Source organism: Corvus brachyrhynchos, unplaced genomic scaffold, assembly GCF_000691975.1.
Source record: "Corvus brachyrhynchos isolate BGI_N302 unplaced genomic scaffold, ASM69197v1 scaffold28, whole genome shotgun sequence".
Taxonomy (NCBI): domain Eukaryota; kingdom Metazoa; phylum Chordata; class Aves; order Passeriformes; family Corvidae; genus Corvus; species Corvus brachyrhynchos.
The window spans coordinates 3,708,532-3,724,930 of record NW_008246058.1 but is presented as its reverse complement, the minus strand read 5'-3'; the positions used below and the strand labels follow the sequence as shown (position 1 = coordinate 3,724,930).

General features: G+C 44.6%; 1 protein-coding gene and 1 long non-coding RNA gene across 2 annotated transcripts in view; one reads left to right on the top strand and one right to left on the bottom strand.

Annotated features, from left to right (window-relative positions):
• Nucleotides 1-16,399, top strand: part of LOC108449597 — a 24,094-nt gene that overhangs the window by 6,239 nt on the left and 1,456 nt on the right. Inside the window, exon 2 of the long non-coding RNA XR_001865823.1 lies at nt 3,064-3,233. This is a non-coding gene — a long non-coding RNA (uncharacterized LOC108449597). The remainder of the gene's footprint in view (nt 1-3,063; nt 3,234-16,399) is intronic.
• The window catches only part of KLHL38 (kelch like family member 38), a 9,926-nt gene continuing 5,198 nt past the window's right edge, over nt 11,672-16,399 (bottom strand). Inside the window, exon 4 of the mRNA XM_008642613.2 lies at nt 11,672-16,226. Coding sequence (XP_008640835.1) covers nt 15,940-16,226 — 287 coding nt within the window. The 3' untranslated portion in view covers nt 11,672-15,939. The remainder of the gene's footprint in view (nt 16,227-16,399) is intronic.

Genomic DNA, 16,399 nt, shown 5'->3' with positions numbered 1-16,399 from the left:
AGCAGGAAGCTAGCAGTGAGAAACCACTGAAGTTCCTCTCTCCCAGCTACCTCTCCCAGTCTGGTCATTCCTGAAATAGTCAAAAGATCCCCCATCCTAAGGTCCAAAGACACCTTGGTTTCATGCCTATGTCTCCAGTATCACAAGAAACCACCTTAAGTTAACTGAGCTCAGGATTTGGTCATTCTGTATGAATTAGTTTTAGGGAAGCTGACAGCTACAAATCCCTGTGTTTTTGTTCTGATGAAAACAGCCTGAAGATCTAAATTTAACAGTTGGTTTCACAATGCTCATTTTTGACTGTAAGTAAAATCACCCTGGAAAAATAGCTTAGAATAGGAAGAGATATGTTCTCCAGATGCTGGAAAAGCAAATGAAAAAAAAGCAAGCATGACAAATTTATCCTCATTCACAATTTAGATTGCTTTTTTACTCTCTGATTGGGATCTTTGGATAAATACGCTGAATAAAAATTATGTTAGTTACAGAAGAGATTCATAATTTCTGACCCCATTTCAGAGGAAGATGTAGCACATATCTGTGATGTTTGGGTCACGGGAAACAACGCCTGCAGATCAAATCTGTGTTGTGAATGGTTTTTTTCACATGAGGAAACCAGACAGAATATTTTCCAAGATAAAAAAGATTCTTCTTCATGCACACATTTATTCTGATGAATTTCTTCTTGTAGACAAATTATCACTATCACTTACCCTATGGTCACATTACTACACTTTAGCAATATAAAGAGACCGTAGAGTGGATGTAAATATAATTCATAGTTGAAGAATAGCATAAATCACCTGCACATTATGAGGCAATCTAGTGCAAATCAGATGGGGGCCTCTACAGTGAAGATCTGCTCCCAAGAGTGACAAATGGCATCTTCTACTCAGCAGTTTGTATTTGAAACAGCATCTGCTTTCAAATAAGCCAGGATGGATTCCAGAGGATGACCCGATCCTGCTCCTCCTAGTGCCTTGTGAGCAGTTCACCAGGTTCTAGCCATGTAAATTCATGGAAGAGAGGAAGATGTTCATATGCCCTTGGAAACATGATTTTTATTTGGGAACATCCTGAACCTGCCAGCAGCATTTTTTCAGTCCAACGAATAGGAAAAAAGGCATTGCACTTATAAACTGAGTGCAGCAAAGACCAGCTACTTGAGAAATTACACACAGGTTTTCATAATACAGTGCCACAGCCCCCCCAGAACAGGAGACGTGGAGAGTGGATACTCTGTGGCTCAGGGCCTGCCTTTGGCCATGTCCTACTGATCCAGGGGGTGACAAGTGTCCCCTCTGCCTGTGCAAGTGCACATCTTCATGGACATCTGTGAGGAACTGGTTGGGAAGTGGGTGCCAAGGGCACAGGTATGGTCCAGGCTGCTGTCCTGGGCTGAGTCCTGGGGCTCCCCTGTCCTGGGTTTCTTGGGGTGTCTCCCAGGCTGGTAGATGCTTGAGCATGAGTCATCCTCATCTTGCAATTCCTTGGAAGCAGTTGTCCCAAAACCATCTGCCCACAGATGGGGAATGACACCACCTGTCCACCACCTCTGTGAGCACCTTCTCTCCTGGAAGAGCTCCTCCTGCACGTCCCAGGAGAGCTGCTGGTGGGAGGGTTGAGGCAGGCAGCTGGGTTCGGCCGGACGAGCAGCTTCATGGCAGAAGAATGTGAGGTGCCTCCCTGGGCTTTGAGGTTGCCGGGGGGCAGGCTCGGCACTGTTGCTGCACAGCCAGTGCATTGCTCTGCCTGCATGTGACAGGTGAGCAGGCAGTGCGGCATGAGGCTGCTCTCTGGCCACTGGTGTGGCCCATCGGAGAAGCCATGGGTGGGTGTCAAGCAGGATGTCGGGATGGATGGCCCAGTGGTCAGGTCTATGTAGCAGTCCCACCAGCTGTCCCACCCACTGTTTCTCTGCTCTGACCTGCCCTCTTACACCCCATTTCTGCTTCAGTTAAGTGTTTGGTCCTCAAGACATACACAGCAATAGAAATAACTCTTTTTACAGTGCTTCTTCACCGCAGTTGTGCCAGTCCCTTGGACCTTTAGCTCAGAGCAGACTGCAGCTTGTCTAGTCTGCCTCATGGCTGCCTTGAGTGTCAACCTACTAATCCTGCCTGGGCTCAATCCTGGTCCTGCTCTTAGGGCTTCACTCTGCTTTGCCCTGTTCACACTTACCTAAAAGGAGAAGGTCTTTCTCTGTTGGGCCTTGGCTCTTTCCTTGGGGGACAAATTCTTCCAACTCTGAAGGACTTGGTATCTTCCTTGGAGAACCCACAGGCTCAGGGTGGAGCTCCAGCCACCGACAGCCCCAGTCTGCCACGGACTGTGGATTTATAGGGCCAGGGAGTCTGGAGACACTCAACAGTGGACCTGTTGTTTTGGGTATTTCTCAGCCCATGTTGCCTACTCCTTGGGCTAGAGCCATAGTTTGATTCCTCTGAACAATCTGAAGTGAGGCTGTTAATGACAATTTTAAAATATAATAACCTATGAGGGACCCCTTACAGAACAAGAACTGGTTTTGATGACAAAGGCCAGCTCATCGGCAGGACTAATCAGTTCAGCATCAGTTTAGCATCAGTGAGGCTTTGTTGATTTGCAGATGCAGAGGATTTGGCCTCAGTGCCTGGTGTATATTATTTTACAGCAGCTAATGAATGCAGCTTCTCATGCTTGCTTTTCTTACCTTTCTCTGAAATTGCAATTTTACTGACCTGAAAATATTTTCCCACTATTAAACTTTCAGTCAGGACATAAGTCCTTTTTAAGATGCTGAACACCACAGGATGCTTTCTCCTTGTGTGGGAACAGCTCTGCTGTACCAAGAGGAGGTGTGATCTTGACTTATGGGATAGAGATTCCTTGTGGCACTGACTCATACACTGTAAATTTGTGCTCATTTTCACATCTCCCTCCTGATCCTGTTTTAGGCTGTGTTTCCATTACTCCTCCACCCTGGGGGAGGAATCCTCAGCCAACACAGCTCTAACCCGGAAACCACAGGGGATGAAAAGACCTTTCATAGCAATAATGATGCCGTGTTCCTCTCCTCTGCAGCTGCATTTTGAAAACAAAAGATCAGGAGGCAAAGTCACCACCCACAAGCAGAATTTGCAGCTCTGCAGCCATCGGGGACTGGTGCAAAGGGGTCTGATGCAGATGCCAGAGAACATACGTCCTATTGACACCAGGGAACAACAAGAACTGAAAGTATAACCTAATCTAAGGTGAGAACAATGTCTACTCTTGCATATTTAGCAAGGATAGCCTTGGGCCATAATCTGAAACTCAGCTTTGCCCACACCATAACATATTTTCACATTTTTGTAATCAGCCGTTTGGGTCAATCTATTGTAAAGACTATGTAATGTCTGCAAAATAAGGTGGTGGATGCACTTCAGGTTGGATGCCCCTCAGTAGATACCCATGCCTGCAGTAGATACCCATGCCTGCGCACATTCCAGCTCCAGTGTCCATGAAAGATTTCCCATAAAACAGATAGGAAGACACTTGGAAGTACCTCCAGTAGTTTGGTGAGTCTGTAGTCCAACACAAAGTGTAGAAGAACAGGTTGAAGGCTGTGGACTATGAATTCTTTTTACTACAGCATATTGCTAGGCCAGGTTTAGCTGTGTGTTCTGGGCTGAAGCACTCCTTAGGACTTGCCTTTCCAGCCTGGATAGCACTTTTGAACTGGCAAAGGGTAGGTGATTGACATCAGACAGAAGGCCTGATTTCATCAAAGCTTTGGCATGCCACTTGCTGGAAAATGTATTCCAATAAGTGCCACCCAAAGTTATTAAATGCGGCACAGAAAGTGAACAAAGTCCCTGCCAAGGAACTGCGACTCTGCACTAGTTTGGTCTCTGCTCGTACAGGCAGGCCTGATGTTAGTCATCAATGGGAAAAGGTCAGTGGGACTAGGGAGGGTCTGGCTGCACCTTTTGAAAACCCTGGGCACATGGCAGCAGTGTAATCTTGTAAGCTTAGGATGTTAAAATACAGATCTTCTTTCTCTTGGACAGGATTAAGAACATTAATTGGAGGTAAATGATGACTATAGCATTTCATGTTTACTTTACATGCCAGTGCTCACAGGAGGGGTAGAATGGTGGGGAACCCAGCTCAGTGTCCATATGAGACACTGAAATGCCTATGGGAAGTTTTTCTGAGCTTCCCCAGAGACTGTGTTTCAAACCTTGAGCTAACTGTTTTCTTCTTGACTGCTGTGAGTTCACTCCCCTAGCTGCTGGGGCTTGATAATCTCCATATCACAGATCTCTGCTTGGATTTCTGTCACTGTCTCTATGTGACCTGTCCTCTGCTGGGCAGAAACTTGCAGGGTCACATGAGGTGCATCTGCTGGGCTGGAAATGGGAATGGGTTATTTCTTCTGAGTGGAGTGGGCCCCTAAGATACAAACCTCATTTCAAATAGCATTTGACACAGCAGAGTGCGTTTGTCTTCTCCAACATGCGAAGTAGAGACCAGCTATTTTCTGCTCAGCATGGAAAGGAAACAGGAGAACTGAGACAGCAACACCCACGTCTGTGAAGGTATTTAAGCACTCGCTGGGATCCATGCATCGTGGCCAAGCTGTTTGTTGATAGTCAGACATAGTCTGGGCAGCAGGTGCCTAAGTCCCATTTTTCCAAAGCCCTAAGGTACAGTCTTTATCACAGGGTCAGGTTTCTCCAAAGTTCCTTGCAGGACCAATTATAGGAAAGGGCTGATGCTATATGTGCCAGTTCCTCTGTTTATTTTCCATGGTGGCCCATCCCTGCAGACACTTTTCCACCCCGTGTTGTGCAGGCGTCTCGGCAGAGGTTGCACTCAGCACCCAGCACCACTCGTTCTTTGTGGATGCCACAGAGGAACCACCTGTTACTCTAAATCTGGCAGTGTTTCCTCATCTTCCCTGCATCCCCATTTCAACTTCTGTAACTACATCTGTGTGACCTGTTTTCTCCTGCTATGTAGAAACTTGGGCAGTCACATGGGGATATGTGGGGTCACTCGTACTCCCCCGACCCTGTAAATGTAGAAGGGTTAGTTTATTTCCAGAAAGTATGGTTTACATATGGTTTTCCTTTCATTATTTTAGATGTCAGCTAGAAGGACTCTGCTTGTTCCCTTCAGTAACAGCAAGTAAATAGCTGACCTGTTTAGAAAAACTTAACACTAGAGACCTGGAGAAATCTTTGGATGAAAGATGCATGCTGAACTGTGTGTGACCCTCTGTAGAGAAACATTAGCTTAATATATTAGTAAATGTTTTTTAGTGAACATAAAAAAATATTAGAGAAAATATACAAGGCCTGAGGTCCAAGTTCCCTGTGCAGTCCATTTCCCATTGAAATCAAATAGCCAAAATGAAGAGGTCAGCAAAAGTTTGCTTAAATTCTGACTGAGGAAAACAAGAAAAGCTCTTTGCTCACTCCAGGCAGTGCTGCTATCAAGGGGATCTGGTCACAAAGACCAAGGCTAGAGTTTTCAAAGGCAGCTGATTGATTTGCTAGCCTTGCTTGAAGCACACTGAGTGGAGCTGCTTTTGGGAAGGTGTGAAAAACTAGAAGATCCAGGGAGCCCTGTGCTAGTCCTGGGAGACTTAACCAATGCTACAAGGCTGCTTTGAAGCATTTGACCCATCTACTGCCAGACCAAGCTGCAGGGCATAAAGTAGGAACTCTGACTTGCACAAGTGCTGACGAAGTTTATGCTGTTGAGTCTCCTGGGTTGCCAGCTTGGGCATCTTCACAACATGTCCTCTTTTGTACTGAGACACACATGCAGAGGCCAAAGAATGAAGATGTCTCATGTTAACTGTAAGATTTCAGGATGAGTTGAGCTTACCAAGACAGATGGTGAGTGCAGGCACCCAAGGAATCATACTTGGAAGACAAGATTGAAGGACTCCTTCAGTTCACAAATGCTACTTGGGAACCGGATAGTCAAGTACTGCCAGTTCCTAGGATCAGCTTAAAGTTAATAGAGTGATGGCAGGTGCCCAAACATCCTTGCAATCCTACATTTGCAGAGATGTTTTCATCACAGAGCAGACAAAATAAAATGGTTTTAAAAACAACACACCCTGTAGGTCTCTGTCCTTGCCACTGAGTATATGAAATTTAAACTAAAAAAAAAAAAACCAAACCCAAAACCTAACAAAAAAGGGTATGGATTAATATAAATAACATAACTGGAGAACCTTGAGAGTAGCAAGAATGTGTGAGACTTCAATGCATTTTTACCCTTTTAAAATAAAACAGATGCTGAGGGGATGTTACAAAAAGGCATCTCAGAAAGGCTGGTGTAAAAATATTGAAAGAACAGAGAAATTTGATTTTTCCAGGAAGACAAGCAAGGACCTGGTTCTACAGACTTGGGATGTAGAAATGCATATTACAGAAATGCTATGTTTTGGCATGATTTGAAACTGAAGACTTGGGAATTAATTGAGTGCATGGAGTGCTCCATACATCCTTACATCATTATCCTGAATTTAGTAAAATATTTCAGATGACCTCAAAGGGATGATTTTCAAATCTTCAAGCTTACTTGGGAGATTGCCTCCAAGCAAGAGAGCCTTTGCTGAAGTGAAAGCATCACTAGTCCATGGGCCCAATCCACCTGCAAATCCTGCTGGTGTTTGTGTCCTCTTCATAAGGTCCTGCTTTTCTCATGGGTCTATAAGTCCATAGTCAATACATCCTTGATGTCTATGGAAAGCAGTGTTAAAATACCTCTATTTTAGGAAAAGGAGATGGGGGCTAACTTCATCACTTCAGCCCTATTTATCTTTCCTTGTGGGTTGTTTTTTGTTTTCTTTTTGAGGAGGGTGGGTAACCTTAGTGAAAATCAGTCCCATATTCTTTTCATAAGTCTTTGTGCTTATCCAGATGATTGCCCATTCATTTAAGATCATAATTATATTAATATAAGAGCTGTGTTTCTATAAGGTGTGGTTACTTCCTAAAGAGCAAGTAGCTGCAGAAAGATTGTACAAAAGCAATCTTTGGCAATTCACAAAAGGCATTGCTTTTTTAGGCTTTAGCAGATTCATTTGAAATGCCCTTATGGGGTTGGTATCGTTATTTTAATGACGTGGCATTGGAGACATGAAAGAAACAATGTTTTACCCACAATCACTCAGCAAGTCCCATCCTTTCTCACTTACTGGTGATGCCACGTAACTGCACTGCTGCTACTCACTAGCAAACTAACTCTCATTTTTGCCATTACTGATAACCAAGAGGGTTTCCTGGAGCCAGAATTTAGGCACAATTCAAAGCAGGCTTTGAGCTGATTCTGCTGCAAGACATAATCCACAGGCAAATGACATGACCAGAATGAGAGGGGGTGTGATCTACCACAGAACTGTAAGGCTAGTAGTTTACAATTTGTCAGTTCAAGAATGTTTACTTAATTTCATGTCACTAAAAGGGCAAAATGCTGTCCCCTTTTAATAATAAACATTATATTTGACTAAAGAAGAAGTAAGAGAAGAAGTGATAACAGAAATTCCTCTGAAAAGAAGCTATTTATTTCCTGGTGGATGCAAATCCATTCTGTCTCTCCCAGTTTCCCCCTTTGAATGTATTTGTGTGGGTTCCACCTATGCACCAGGCAGGGAGATCAAGATCTGGCTCCACAGGGATGCTTTGTACTGTTCTGAAAGCAAAACTTAATCCAGGGAGAGGATAATGCAGTCTTGAGTTACAGACTGCTTCAATTCCATCCTCGTCTTGGACAAACTTCCTCTCATCTCCAAAGAGTTATCTGTGTACAGATCTCAGTATTCTCCTCCCAAGGGTTTATTATGAATTTATTGAAAAAAAAAATACAATCCCTTCAGCTATGAAAATTACCCTCATTTGTCTATAAATAGGCTTAACCTCTTAAACTGTGTCAGATGCTGCAGATTCACCAATTTGATCTAGATCTTCATATCTTCTCTGCTCTTACAGCTCCAGGGCAAATGACTCATGCTGTTTGCAAGTGCCATATCCCACTGAGCCTGGCAGTATCAGTGTGTCTGAAGGTTTCTACTAAAACCGGGGCAGGGATTTTCTCCTGATCAAGCTGAGCTCACCAACATCCTGCAGCCACAAATCAGTATGTTGTACATACATGAAAATCCATGTATTTGCAGTAGACCAGCCACAAATCAGTACAGGAAAATGTGTTCTAGAGTCAAACAAATATGAGAAAGGCAAAATCCTATTGATCCATGTAATCATTTCCCCACTTGCATTTCCCTTCACTGGTGGCAGTCCTAGGAAGACTGGTCTGCACTGCCTATTATCTTACCTTTGAAATTGCTTTGGAAATATGAAAGGGAAATGTCAAAGTATTTTCAGACAATCTAAATGGCTTTTATAGCTTGTTCCTGGAAATCAGAGTTCCCTGAGCTGTCTGAGTGTTCTGTCCTTACTCTATCAAACACTTGTTTTTAAAAGCATAAGGGATCCAATTTCCCAGATGTGTGCCTATTCCTAGAGTTGTCCCAACCCTTCTGCTACCTTTCCTGAGGAAGGGAAAAATCTTGCTATGGAAAATTAGGGGAAAAACCTCTTCTCCTAGGTGAAGGGTAATGGTTCCCTTCTGGCTTTGAGGCACCTGGGGATAGAAGAGGTTGGTGCAGCCAGTTTTGCCCAAGTTTCCAGAAAGTCCTGGGCCTTGGCACTTGATTGATCATATTTGTGTGCTGTTCTGTGGACCAGGGAGCACAGGAAAGAGCTGAATTTTATTTTATTTTATTTTATTTTATTTTATTTTACTTTACTTCTACTTCAGTTATCCAGGTTATGGCATAAGGTGTTACTCTTGCCTAATGAATGAGCTGGATGCTTTGAAACTCCAGCTGATGATGCTCTGAGGGCCATCTGTGTCCTCAGCTCCCAGTTTCTCATTAGCCCTTTGGAGTGAGGGCCTGTGTACTTTATGCTGCCATCACAAATAACAGACTCTCAGCTTGATATCCGTGATTGACTGTGCATGTCACATTTCATGCCATAAAAAACATATGCTCAAGGTTAGAAAGGTGAACATGCTTTTGGCTTCCCTGCCATTTTTAGTTCAGTTTACCTGCACCACTTCTTTCATTGCATGTTGCTACTTTTCTCCTGAGAAAATTTCCAGAGCCCCCTGGAAGAAGAAACAGGCTCTATTTACTGACATTTGCTCCAAGTCATTATATGCAGGCAACTCTTGTAGGCTCTAAAAAGGATCTCTCAGCCAGAAGCCTTCAGTCAGAACCTACCAAGCCCAAAGACTTCCTTCTTTTAAAAAGGTCTGAATTATCCATTAAATATCACAGCATCTTGAAGAACACCCATAGGACCTCTCTGCTTTCCTCCTTGGTCAAGGTTTGAGCTGGCACTCAGTTAAGTTGCTGGGAGTCTTTGTGGGATGCCATGGCTCTATGTGCACACACATGGGTTAGTCCACACCGTGAATTAATGGGTAATTCAGCTGCAAGTTCCACTGCCAGGGAGTGCCAGGGCTGAAATGTGGCCTGAAACACATCGAGGCACTGTTGACACAGCCTGGGTGGTGAGGAGCCTTTCCTTGTTTCTGCACACGATGAACGCAGGGTCAATACGATGGGGAGGAATCATCCTATGCCATCTGCTTCCTTTCTGGCAAACCTCAGTGCATGGCAGGGGAGTGTCCTCCTGTGGCTCATCCCTTTGTGTGTCTCCAAGGGATGCAGCCCTGCCAGGCGGCTGTGGGCAATAGTCGTGTATGCCCTGACACCCTGGCTTCCCATTTCACATTTGCTGATGGTCCTCATGCCAGAGGCAAAGTTTACCTGACAGAGGCCATATTCTGCAGTGCTCAGGCTGTCTCTAGGATCCTACCCAGGGAATAGATAAACAGAAAAATACTTGAGCCTCTGGTACACTTTAATGTCATTTTCAGGGAAATACATGTGTCATAACAACACAAAGCAGGCATAGATCCCTTGCTTTCAATCTGCCTGGTGCCAGGGTCCACGTCATTTCAGCATTGAAACAGATCCAGCAAGTTCATGATAACTTTGCTCTCTGAATAGGTGCCTCTTTTCCCCCTTGGTCTGTACTTGTCTCTTGTCTTCCAGCAGTGTTCCTTACCCCTGTCAGGGAATGTCACGTACTATTATGTTAACATCTAATTTTCACTGGAAACCCTAGGGAACTGGGCCCTTATCTCCACATACCATGCACATCAAAATGGTTTAATCAAGCCTATTAATTCCAGGGCTTGCTGCTGATCTGGATAAAACACTGCCCTTTCCCAGCACTGAAGCTTTGTAGCCAAGTTTGACATTGCAGCACTCTCCATGAAGTTTGTTCTCTGCTCCTCAGGGCTGAATACATTCCCCTACAGTCCCCCAGGTCTTACAGAGAGGTGCCAGGGTTCTGCTCTGAGGCTCAGATTGATTTGGGCTGATTTTCCAGACCAGAAGCATCCCATCAGTTTGAAAATTTGGACTTGAAGGTCCTTGGTGTCACATCCTGGTGCTCTGGGTGGTCATTGCCACTTCCAAATGTCAGTTCAGGGCAACTGCAGAGCCCAGGAAGGTATCCGAGAGCAAAGAGAAAACTCAGCAATGTGCCAAGATCAGGGCAAAACTCAGGGGATGTCATTACAGATGTGGCACTGGGGGATCTGAGGAAGCAGACATGCCTTTGTCCTTGTCCCAGCATGCCTGCTTCAGGGAGGGGTGGTGGGACATTGCTTATACATCAGAAGGCACAGCCTGGTCAAGAAACAAACTTCAGAGAACTAGACATGGGAAGATTAGATAGAGGAGGATGGTTACAAGCATCTTCCTCACCAGATGAAGAAGTGGACCAGATTCTTCCACCTTTTCCCACCTCGAGCAATGTTTTATCTCATGGCTCACCCCTGACTCTTAAGCCAAAAGTCTCTAACAGCTGTGGGGATGCCTTGTGTTTAAAGCAGCCATGACACATGTGCCTGTTGGCCCAGGGCTGCTCAAGATGGGCTGCTGCTTGCTTTTCTGGGAAAGGGCTCTTGCAACATGAAAGAAGTGCAGGCAAACAAAGAGCCCTGGGGAGAGAAGTGACAGGCGGCAGCTGGAGCCAGTGGGTGACCTGCCGAGTGACAGAGCAGTTGGGCTCCTCACTGCTCTGCTACTATTTTGGAAACATCAATAAACAAAAGAGGCCAGATCAATCTCTCAGGGCTCCAACACAAACCCTGAGGAGCCTTGTGGACATTGGTGGCACCAGCAGCCCGAGACACCAGTTTGTCCATATGAACTCTGCTTCATTTGCACTGTGGGCAAACTCATTGGATTTAGCCACTGAAAACATTATTAGCAGTTCACTAATTAGCAGATCTCAGCTCCTTTGCTGGTACAACCTTGCACTGAGGAATTCATGCTCATTGTGCCATGGGGAATAGGACTTCAACTTCTGGGGGGCAGCTTTCAAGCAGCTGGAAAAAAAGTATGGATGTTTATATTTTTAAAAAGGGATTGTTTTTGCTGCTGTCAATTATTAATGGCTCTCAGGTCAGGCTAAGGAACAATGCCAGGGATAAATTACCCTGTACGCTATTCATATATGCTCTACCCAATTGTTTCCTTCTCAGCTAGAGGATTCACCTCGCAATGAACTCCTTGGCATTTGGAAAAAGAGGACTGACAAAGCAATGAACTCAGTGTGCCCATTTATTTATACATTGACATCTTTCCTACTTTGTCAGGTGTGTTTAATCAAAAAGAAGCAGGAAATGCATTATAATTATAAACATATTACTGCAGAAGAAAAAGGCTGCTCTTGGAAAGGACTGCATTGTTTGATAAACGGTTACAGTGAAAAAACACAGGCTTAACCTACGACTCTTTGCTGAGATCAAAGCAAAGCTGCCGCCACAGGCTGCCTGTAGAGCAGGACTCAGCTCTGGGTTTGCAGGAAGGCAAGGGGAAGAAAGTTGAAAATAAAGTGCAATCTCTCTTCCTTTTCTTTTTTGGCCTGAAACTTTTCCCCTAGTATAAAAAAAATGACTTAGACATTAAATATTTGCTGTTAAAATTAATAGAATTAGTGATGAACCCAGCTGAGAACACAATAATTAGGGCCAGATCCCAAGCCCCTTGTTGAAGCCATGGAGAGACATTGTTTTCAACAGGTTCTGACTTGGAATTCTGATGAGCCAAAGCAAAGATGGAGTTAGGGAATAACCCTGGGAGATTCTGGATGTCCTGCAGTCTTTCCATGTGACCTTGCCCAAACTTGCAAACATTCCTTAACTGTGAGGACAGCTGAACCCCAGTCAGTAATGTGCTGCTGCTGTGAAAAGCAAAATCCTTCTGGGCTCTGAGACTAGGAATGCTGTAGGTAAGATGCAGAAAGGGTTTACTGCCCTTCTCAGCACTGCAAGGCTGAGCCATGGTTCTGCATTTAAATAAATAAAAAACCACCAACGAAGAAACTGAAAATTGTCCAGAGGAGAGCAACAAAAATGATCAGAGGTCTAGAAAACATGACTTATGAGGAAAGATTGAAAGGGCTGTGTTTGTTTAGTCTACAGACTTTGAAACATCCTAATAAACTTTAAAGATGTAAAAAATATATGGTATCTAAAAGCTTAATCAATAGCCCTTTATCTCTGTGGCAGAAGGTACAGCAAAGAAGATAAATAGTATTAAAAGCTCTGAGGCCAATAACACCTCAAGTATGCTTGGGGAAGGACCAGAGCATCTCTCATGGGAGATTTTCAGTGTTTTGGACAAGTACCATGAGGGACTGGGTAACCCACTGTCCCGTGGAGCAGGCTGCTTTCAGCCATGTGGTCCTACGGTCTCCATGATCTAGTGGCTGTCAGGACACCTGAGAATACGGCCTTGGAGGTGAAGAGCTTTTAGAGCATTCCCTGATTTGACAAAATGCAGCAGGTGCTCAACCCTTCTAGAAGTTGATTGTCAATCAACAAATCTTTTTAAAAATCCTCTTTTCTGTGGCTTCCATGGTTATTAAATGAAAAGCAACAAATTCCCATCTTTTCATGGAGCCATCATTGTATTTGTGAAGTAACTTGCTGCTCTCCCATGGGAGATTCCCATCTAAATGAGTAATCAAATACTTGAATATTTAGATGATGAGACCTCTGAAAAAGCATGTAAAAGTGTATCAGGGAGTGAAAACCTTGCAGATCCTGCTACGAAAATTCCCCTCCTGACACTGGAGAAAGAGGTACCTTGGCCAACCTTTGCTAGCAGTGTTTTTACAACTGTAAAGCAGTGAGGATGGTATTAGGTACTGGTCTAGGTGGGCCAGGTGGCGGTCAGCACCTTGATTAGAAAAGCAACATCCCCTCTCCCCCTAGCACCCACTCAGAGCTTCATACCCCATCCTGTAGCTGCGTGTGCTGCTCCCTACCCGTGACTGAGTAACTTTGCTATCCCTTGTCTGTCTTGGAAAGGCTCAACACTGTTTTCTGATTTCAACCCTTCTTCAAAGGGCCCCAGAAGCTTTGTCAGAGTTTGTATCAAAACTGACCACAAGACAGAAGCCTATTAGAAACCAGGTTTTGAATTTACTGCCCAGCAATCCCAAATTCCTTGAATTATGGGCATGAGGTGAGAAGTTTGTGAAGGGAAGGAGCACAGGGTTGCAGCCAGAGCAGAGCTGGCCATAGCCCTTGGCATCTTCATGGATTTGGGGGTGAAGTGAGGACTCCTCAAGAGATGGGGGAAAGATGGTCAATTCTGCTGCAACCCTGACTCTTTTTTGCACTCCCCATTTCCTGCCCAGCTACAGCTGTGCAAGATACTGCTTGGTCCCACATGAACACAGAGAAAATCACTGGTTACATGATACGGGAATTAAAAAAAAGAAGTTTGCTTCCAAGCATAAACCAATGACTGTGGCAGTGTTTTGCAAACATGGGATTATGCTCTCAAGTCACCTTTTTTTTCCCTCAGTTTTGGGTACAGTCACGAGCCTGGCAAGGATCCGTGTCAGCTAAAATGCATGGCAGCAACTGGCGTCTCCCGGAGCTTGGAGCTGAGTGGGGTCACAACAGGAAGGAGTTTGGGAAGGCAGCACTGCAGGCTTAGGAATAAACATCTCCCTGGGGCAGACTTTCCATAATTGGCCATGACAAGGCTTCTTTCTCCAGAGAGCTGGAGCTGGTCTGTGAGGAAGCAGGATGAATCACTGCTCCAGCTCAATTTGGCAAGTGCCATGATTTAGTTCTGCTTTGCACAGGGAGGAGATGATGATAGAAACTGAAAGACAGAAGAGAAGTCTAGCCAAAGGCTTCTGAGCTGGGAGAGGAGTTTGAGTTCCCACTCATTTTTTGCAGGTTTACTCAGATTCTTAGAAGGAAACCCTGGCAATACCCACTGGTGCAAAAACAATTCCCTTTATCAACAACGGGAGGGAACAATGGGGACTCCTGAACACAAAGCTCATGCAAACAATAATAGCCCTTTTATTTTGCATTGTTAAACCAGCAGATGATACCAAATACTTCCTTTCAGCCTTCCACTTTGTTAACTATTTCTGTCACACTCCTGCTCCATTTATGGGAGGGCATCTTAGTGTCTGGAGCTGGTTTTCTGCAATGTGGTGGTGACCTGTGACCACACAGCTATGCAGCCTTTTTGAAGAGAAAGGTTGAGTGTGGTTTCCTCATGCTGTCCTGTCTTTGAAAAGTCCCACTTTCTTTCAAATATGAAGGAAAAGAGGTGTTGTTTCTGCCATCCTTTCTCCAGATGGTGGTCATCAGTGCTCTCTGTAAAGCTGCTTGCTATATGAGCAATCTTACCAAGCCCAGTGACCTAACAGCAGTTCACAGCCTGCTCAGTGTCTGATGATTAATCCCCTCCCTTTAAAAGTATGCACTTAGTGGCAGAACCCCACAAAAATATTGGTGGAGCCAGAGCTGTTTTGCCAAGTGGCAGATTTAGACTTGCTCTTCTTGGAAAGCTGGCTTCCTGTCACTGGCTTTGTCTCATGGGCTTTTTTCCAGTGGTTTGGAGAGAGGAGAAGGGGAAAAAGAAACTGTTCCTCCCAAATACCTCTTCTCTTTTACATCCCCTTTCCTCCATGTGTCCTCTCCGCTATTCCAGATTTCAGGAATTCCATCAGCCAAAGTCATCCTAACTAACCCCACTGCTATTCCTCATGCAAAAGGAAAGGTAAGATCCCTGCAAAACAAGATCCCTCGAAAAAGAAGATGCAGACAATCTTAATTTCCATCCTGTCTTCTCCTGCTCCTTCAGAGGGCAGGCAGATGGAACAAAAATCTTCCCTGCACTGTGGAATAGTGTTAGCTCAGAGAAGTCAAATCTGTATCTTGTTGCAATATGAGAGTTCAGATCAAAGCATCAGTCTTTAGCCAATTTCTAATTTGCTGTTAGGAACATTAAATTTTTATTTCTTATGAGCTGATTACCACAGTGAACTCAGGAAGCTGCTCCTGGGCTGGCTACAAGACTGGAGCTTGGTGCTTCCTATTGTAAACACTCCCATCACTGGAAATGGAAAGTTCGGTCAGCAATGAGCAGCAAAGGGCTGTGGCAGGCAGCTGAGTTTGTGTGACAACAAAGATCTTACTTTCCCTGGAGATACCAGCATCCCTTTTCACTTTTCATTTTAAAGTCTGTACCAGGACAAATCCCACACTGGGTTCTTACCCAGTATCATTTTCCTGTTTCCTCCTGAGATGCTGGGTAAGGCCTCCACACTGGACTCAGCAGCACCACATGCAATATCAGCCAGGTGAATACAGCGTGAGCACAAAGCTCATGACCTTTCTGGCACAGGGTCTGGGAAGGACTAACGCCGTTGGTGCCTTCAAGGGCAGGAGTTTGCATGACCCCATGAAGATTCCCCATGTGCTCTCTGCAGAGTGAGGTGGCTCCTTTCTGGGAAGAAAGGGACAAAATATCAAGGAAGTACCAAAAGTCATTTAGAGAAGGTTAGAACAGGGCACACACTGGAGTGTAAGGCACCCATGGTCAAAGAGTTTGTGTGGCAGTTTTCCCTTTGGTGTCCACGTGTCTGTCTCTGGATCATAGCAGTCCAAGGAATCCAGGTCCTGGATGACATTGTCTGGGGTGAGACATCGTCCTCCCGTGACATACAGCTTGTCCTTGATGACAGTGGCCCCATGATGCATTCGTCTGTCCTTCATGTCTGCACATTTAACAAACTTGTTCCCTTTTGTATCATAAGCAATTATTCTCCGGGTGTACCCTGAATGCAAAGCCAGAGGTGGAAGAGACAGATGGGAATTAAGTGCTTATGGCCAATAGAAAGAATAATAATAATATATTTCCTGCTGGTCTTCAATAAAACCTATTATACTAGTACATAATTTGGAAGAATTAAGATATCTAAACTAGGAGGCAATGATGTGTCACAGGAAT